General features: G+C 43.4%; 1 protein-coding gene across 1 annotated transcript; it reads left to right on the forward strand.

The window, feature by feature from the left end:
- The first annotated feature begins 1,030 nt into the window (after nt 1-1,030).
- On the forward strand, nt 1,031-1,639 carry LOC122672211 (uncharacterized protein Mb2253c-like). The gene has a single exon (XM_043869706.1). The coding sequence runs from the start codon at nt 1,031-1,033 to the stop codon at nt 1,637-1,639; it is 609 nt and encodes a 202-aa protein (XP_043725641.1).
- The last annotated feature ends 6,095 nt before the right edge of the window (nt 1,640-7,734 follow it).

The raw sequence follows: 7,734 nt of genomic DNA on the forward strand, positions 1-7,734 counted from the left end.
TGTCCACTATTGTCCCCATACCCAAGAAAGACGGTAAAGTGAGAATGTGCGTAGATTTTTGAGACCTCAACAAAGTTAGTCCCAAAGATGATTTTTCCTTACTACATATTGACATATTGGTTGACAACATGGCAAAGCATGCCTTGTTATCATTCATGGATGGATTCTCTGGGTACAATCAAATCAGCATGTGTCCAAGGGACAGACGTTTACCACACCATGGGGAACTTACTATTACAAGGTAATGCCCTTTGGTTTAAAGAATACTAGGGTAAAATATTAAAGGGCGGCAAAGGCCATTCTCCATGACATGATGCACAAAGAAGTGGAGGTGTATGTGGACGACATGATTGTTAAGTCGGTTACTCGATAGGGGCATTTGGTGGCATTGAGGAAGTTCTTCGAATGAATTAAAGAGTACAAGCTAAGGTTGAACCCTTAGAAGTACGTGTTCGAAGCAATAGCAGGGAAACTCCTGGGATTTCTTGTCAGCGAGAGAGGAATAGAAGTGGATCCCGACAAGATAAAGGCCATAACAGAAATGCCAGCACCAAAAATAGAAAAAGAAATTCGGAGTTTCTTGGGACGAATTCAATACATAAGTCGGTTCATAGCCCGGCTAACCACCGTATGTGAACCCATCTTCAAGCTGCTAAAAAAAGAAGAACCAAAGCAATGGAATGACAAGTGTCAAGAGGCGTTCGTAAGGATAAAGGAATACCCGATGAATCCATCCGTCCTTGTTCTGCCAGTATTGGGCAAACCACTGCTATTGTACTTATTTGTCGGCAAAACATCAATGGGATCCATGATGGTGCAACAAGATTAGAAGAGTGGGGAAGAACACGCAGTTTACTACTTAAGCAAGAAATTGTTGGAGTACAAAACTCGTTACACCCATTGGACGTGCACTGCTTTAGTTTGGGCGACCAAGAGGCTGAGACATTACATGATCGCACATCAAATCCGGCTCATCTCAAGGACGGATTCGATTAAATATCTCTTCGAGAAGCCAGCATTGACAGGAAGGATGGCCAAATGGTCATTGCTGTTGTCAGAATTTGACATAACATATGTCAACTACAAATCCATAAAAGGACGAGCAATCTCAGACTATCTAGCTACATACCCAACCGGGGTGGATTCACAGCTGCTAGAAGACTCATTCCCAAATGAGGATTTAGCATACGTGGAGGAAGAAGACTGTAAGGACTGGTGGCAATTGTACTTTGATGGTGCAACCAATCAGAGAGGATATGGGGTAGGAATATTGTTGATAACTCCAGATGATCTCTATCTGCCATCTTCATTCCAACTGGAATTCCCTTGCACCAACAATATTACAGAGTATGAAGCATGTGCAATCGGTCTCAAAGCCGCCATGGCATTAGAGATCAAGAAGCTGAGAGTCTATGGAGATTCATCAATCGTAATTTATCAAACTCAAGGGAAGTGGAAGACAAAGGATGAAAAGCTGAAGCCTTACCAAGAACATTTGGAGAACTTGATCAAGAACTTTGATGAAATCACCTTCGAATATTTACTGAGGGACAATAACAGATACATTGACGCCCTAGCTACTTTGGCTTCAATGGTTGAATGCACTCCAGATACTCAAGTTCTCTTTTTTGGTGGATAAAAGGCATGGACCAGCATATGAAGAGTCAGTAAATGCTCTAACAATTGATGGGAGGTCGTGGTCTGCACCCATCATTGATTTCATCAGAGAAAGAAAATATCCTCCGAATTCCATAGCCAGTGAACGGAAAGTGGTTGTGAAAGAACGCCATGCAGTTTGTACTTCAAGGCAACCTGCTATACAAGAAGTCCTACGTTGGTATACAACTACTGTGCATAGACGAGGAACAGGCCCAAGTCATCATGGAAGATATCCATCAGGGAATCTACGGGCCACACATGAATGCCAGGATGCTCCCAAGAAAATCCTCAGAATAGGATATTATTGGACAACCATGGAAGTTGGTTGCATGTCATTCGTGTGGAGATTTCAGAAATGGCAGATATTGGCCAATATCATTCACATTTCTCCAACAGAGCTCCATTCATTAAATGCTCCTTGGTCATTCTCAACATGTGGCATTGATATAATTAGGAAAGTCACACCAAAGGCATCTAATGGACATGAATTCATCCTTGTAGCCATAGAATACTTCACCAAATGGGTAAAGGCGCAGTCTTATGCTGTCTTGGCAGCTATAAAGGTAGCAAAGTTCATCAAAGAGAACATTATATAGATATGGAGTGCCACATGCCATCATATCCGATCAAGGGACACATTTTTGGGGAAAAATGAACAAGTTCTGTACCAAGTTTGGTATTCAAAGTCATCAGTCTACGACTTATAGACCACTGACTAATGGGGCAGTGAAGCAGCCAACAAGAATGTCAAAGTCATACTGCAGAAAATGGTTGATACCCATAAAGATTGGGCAGAAAAGCTCCCGTATGCATTATGGGCCAATTGAACCTCAATTTGAACCTTTACTGCAACCCCTTTTTTCCTTGGTCTATGGGATGGAGGCAATACTACCCGTAGAAATCTAGGTACCATCTCTCAGAGTATTGAAAAAAAGCAAATTGCCTGAAGGAGAATGGATGCAAGCAAAGCATGATGAGTATAACCTCCTTGATGATAAGAGGATGAAAGCTATGGATCACCTCAAGAAATACCAACTCAGGATGGCAAGGGCATTCAATAAAGGAATCCTCCCCCGCAACATCGAAGAAGGAGATTTGGTGCTTCAAGAACAAAGAGCACCAGTCCATGACCCAAGGGGCAAGTTCAGGCCTAATTGGAGTGAACCTTAGTATGTGAAGGAAATCTTGGCTGGGCAAGCAGTTCATCTCACTGACGTAGATGGAGAGGATCTAAAGGGCTTTCTCAATATGGACCAACTCAAAAAATATTTCGTGTAACCATTTGGTCTACGTGAACTACGTTTGACCTGATTCCTTTCCAAAGGATACGTAGGCAACTTGGCATGCTCAAGTGCGGTCTCAAAAACCAAGTCCTCACCGGGGACATTCCTTTAATTCTGCCACCCGACATCTCTATCATTTTTCGTCAATTTTTTCCACCCGGCACTTTTGTTTATTATAAAAAAAATCTACCACTTGACATTCTCCCATGTGTTTCTAATAGGAGCTGACTAATCCTTGAGTCTAAAAAAAAGAAATAAAAGAAGAGACCTATTCCAATTTATTAAGGAAGCTCTTTGATTGAGTGTAGGTGACATGTGTCATCCATAGAAGGCAACCTCCCTCAATGAGATCTTACGAAAATGGACCCTTAGCATGAATTCTGACGATCCAACTCTTCTGGAAGACATCCGATTTCTAGTCCTAGGAAGGATCATGTGCCTGGAGATTCATCACGACATGCTCCGACAAGCACACCAATATTGAGATCCACAACTACATGTCTTCAAATTTGGAGAAGTAAGGACAACACCCACAATTGAAGAATTTTGAGCTTGCAAGCTTTCACCACCACCCAGGAGACTCTTTTTCCCCCCTTGCGCAGCAACTACAAAGGAATTTTACAAGATTTCTTTGGATGGACCAAGAGGGAAGTCAAAGAAATCATGAATTATGGAACGGTGGATATTCTAAAGGTAGTAGGGATTTTCTTCAGGCAAAAAGGAGCCAAAGGAACCCAACAAGAGAACAGAAGGAGAGGATATCTATTTTGCATGATCGAAAGATACTTGTTACGAGCTCCAAAAAGGGGTGTTCCCCTTGTAATCACGGACCTCATTTGGTAGCTCCTAGATGGGTCTGACATCGTCCCTACCATACTGGCGGAGACTTTCATAGGTCTGGACGAAATGAGTGCTTCCCAGAAATATGTAATAGATTATTGCACAGGATCGCCCATAATCTTTCAGATATGGTTAATGGAAAGGTTACGATTAGTCAAACCTATAGGTGATGCCAGATTTCAGCCATTTCCAAATTCAGAGAGAGACAGTGGAATTCCGTACAATCAAGGACTGGAAGAAGTATTTGGAAGGAAGAACAAATGAGCAGGTTCAATGGAACTACCACTAGTGGGACATAAAAACCCCAATTCTCAAGACTCCAGGCTATAATGCTATGAGGTTAATGGGTTTGACTCGTACTACTTTCTACTTATCTCATCTAGTACCGACATAGTACCAGTCACCGCTCAAGATGATGGAAGAGAAGATTCAGCCACCAGAAGAGTTGACACTGAAAATTATGAGTCTGCTGGATAAATCATGGTTGAAATATGTAATTACAAGGTGACACTGTTAGTCCACATGTCGATTCCCCACTTTTTTATGGTTTTCCTTACCCCTCTATCATTACCATGCATGTAATGATCAGGGATTAAATGAAAATATCTGGTATTATGCATTGCAAGGGAAAAAGCAAGTATCTTAAATAGATTAAAATATTATTTCCATTCCATAAGCATAATAAAATAAGAAAAAGAGGCATCATCCAATCATTCCTCTAACATTCCCGCATTTAAAAACATAAAATGTAAAGAAAATGCATGTAATAAGAAAAAGGGAGATGAGACAATCTCTCATAACTAAAGGAAAAGGTCTCAGCATCCGGCACCACCTCATCATCATCATCAGCATAACCCTCATCATCACCACTCTCATCATCATGCGGCTCGAATGGGGCAAGGGTGATTCCCGTAAATGCCAACTGTCTTCGAAGATGTTTGTTCTCCTCGGCTTGATTACGGTTGCAGTTCTAATGGTAGTCCCAAGATTCCCTCATATCACCAAGCTGACGACTCTGGATTTGGTTTCATTTCTTAGAAGACAAGGTCTCAAGAAGAGAAAGAGAACAGAAAGAGAAAAGAGAGAAAGCACTCACCGGTTGTTGGACATAACATGTCCGCTCGGAAAGAACTGCATCCATGCTCACCTGCATCCGGTGTATATCAGCATACCACTCAGCATTAATCTATTATGACAAAAGAGTAGCATCAGCATCAAGGGTGAAGAATTAGTGAAAGAGGACAAGAAAAGTGACGTACCCCATCAAAGGGAAGAGGATGTCTTAGGTCATGATCAGAAACTTTACAAGCAAGAAGAACACTTTAAAGACTAGTATCGAAGAGAGAGAAGGTGGTCCATCCTTGGTACTCTGGGATAAGGTCGCTCATCCCAGCAATGCAAAGACCGGTGCTAGATCTCTGAGAAGGGTAGGAATCTGCATTGCAGCTATATGAGGGAAGCATCCCATATGCGCGGGGAATCAGAGGACGACTTGGATACTGTGTAAAGAAGAAAGCAAGTTTGTCAGAACAAAGAAAAAAAGAAGGACATAAAGTAAGGGCAAACTTCAGAAGAATACCATAGGGCCCTCTTGAGTCAGGCGAAAGCAGACTGTTTCTCAGAAGAGAAATTCTTGATACTTCTGATCAGCAAAGGTTAATCCTAGGGCAAGGATTTCGACCCTCAAGTCTCCAATGTCGGGAGATAGAAGAACATAATGCATATGGGAAGGAGGAGGATGAGGTACTAGCTGGGTGGAATGCCATTGAAGAGTGACCCTCTCTCCCAGATAAAGTTCAGCCCCAGTTGGCCCTTCAAAAACTATCCGTCTCTGGGTGAGAGTAAGGGTACAGTTGTAATCATCCTGGTCACCCTCATCATCGATCTCCTCAATGTCATAGGGATGCCAATAGAATTGGCAGACATGATAAAAAATTCAGTCATCATAATCAAAGGAATAACATAAGGAAAATTTTTTTATGTTACCTAGTTGACTGTCAAGTCATTAAGTTGAAGGCACACCTGCAGCTCGTCAATGATAGTGCACCTCGACGCCCCCCCAGTGTGTTGTTTTGGGGATGTAGGGAATAGTCTCATCAGGAGAAGGGGGAATGTGAATCCCCAGAACTTCATAGCCCCCAAACCTGTTAATAAAGGATGACATGAGGAAATGGCAGAAAAGAAGGAAAAGGGAAAAGACAGGGAACTGAAATGTACCCAAAGGATGTAGGCACAACCAGTAAGACTGGGTGACCCCAACGGTAGCCTATCCATCATTCCCAAGAAGTGCGCATAAGCAGATCCACCCCAGCCGAAGGTCTTGGCATCATCAAAGTCTATAAAGAAATGAGCAAAAGAAGTGTCTACATGACCGTGTCCGTCACAGAAAAGGACGTTCGAGATCAAGTACAGGAGAAAGCTCCTAGCAGCCTGATCTAGTAGCTCATCAGAAGAATTATCATGTCAAACCCTGCCCCTGACTGACTGGAATCTTGACTGAAGGACAGGAATTTAAGGCATGGCCTCCAAGAACACTATAGAGGATCACTCCAGTGATTGAGATTGATGAAGAAACCTTGTGTGGATCATCCTATATACCTGTCAGTAGATGGATCACTGACCCTTGCAACTGCACAGGTCATAGCATAATGAACTGCCTGGGCTCCAGGTATTCTCTCTCCTCTTCACAACTATGGGAACGACCCTTGGAAATGTGTGTAAAAGATCCTAAATGACATATGGGGACAAGGCCCTGACCATGGGTCAAACCCCTGTGCAAGTCCACTGAGATTCAGCCTTGCTGAAATCTCTGGGCGATGCAGACATCAACCAGAGACATCGCCTAGAGTGCAAAATAGCATAATTAATTGATTTCAAATTGTGGGGACCACCCATATTGGACATGGGCACCCTCCATAGGTTGAGGGGGGTCTGAGGGACCACTTCATACCCCTGGACCACTGTGGACCCCACCAGTGTGCCCAGAATGGCTGAGAATGCAGTAAAAACATGCATTATGGGAATGTGTCAAACCCTGCCCTTGGCTGACTGGAATTTTGATTGAAGGATAGGAACCCCTGATCAGGCAACCAGGATCACTATGGAGCATCACCCCAGTGACTTGGATTGATGAAGAAACCCTGTGTGGATCATCCTACATGCCTGTCAGTAGGTGGACAGCAGACCCCTGCAGATGTACAGCCCATTACTTGATATATGGTTTGAATCCCAGGTAATATCTCTCCTCCTTATAATGGTGGGACCCACCTTTGTAAAAGTGTGTAAAATCTCCTATGGGGCATGTGGGGCCAATACCCTGACCAAGGGTCAAACCCCTATGCAAGCCCATTGATTTTCAGCTTGCTGGAATTCTCTGGATGATGGCATTGGGCGATGCAGCAAGGCCCAGTGACATCGCCCAGTGAGTGAAATAGTACATTTTTAATAATTTTTAATTATGGGGACCACCCAATATGAACATGGGCACCCTCCATGGATAGAGAGAAGTCTGAGGGACCACCTCATACCCTTGGTTCACTGTGGACCCCACCAGTGTGCCCAGAATCAGTCTGAATCAGTTTAAAAACTGATTTTCAAAAGAGGCCTTCCCAGGCAAACAAGCCTCAGTGAGGGCTGGGCCTATAAATAGGAAGGTCTTGGGCTCATTTTAGAGCCCTTGACAGATCTGAAATCCGTGGGAGAGAAGAGAGGAAAGAATGGAGAAAAAGGAGAAGAAGGAGAAGGAAGAAGGAAGAAGAAGGAAGGGGGAGGTACTGCCACCCATCACAGCTGGAATCGAGCCCTCTCTCAGCCATCTCAGATATAAACATGTATGCCTATACCTTTTGTCCTCATCTTTTCTCTATGTTGGATGTATTTCTGCTCCCTGGCCAGCCCTGAACAGCTAGGGTTTGCCCAGATCAGCTCCAGATCTGCCATGCTAGCCTTGTGC

The sequence above is a fragment of the Telopea speciosissima genome, chromosome 8, assembly GCF_018873765.1.
Source record: "Telopea speciosissima isolate NSW1024214 ecotype Mountain lineage chromosome 8, Tspe_v1, whole genome shotgun sequence".
In the NCBI taxonomy this organism is placed as follows: domain Eukaryota; kingdom Viridiplantae; phylum Streptophyta; class Magnoliopsida; order Proteales; family Proteaceae; genus Telopea; species Telopea speciosissima.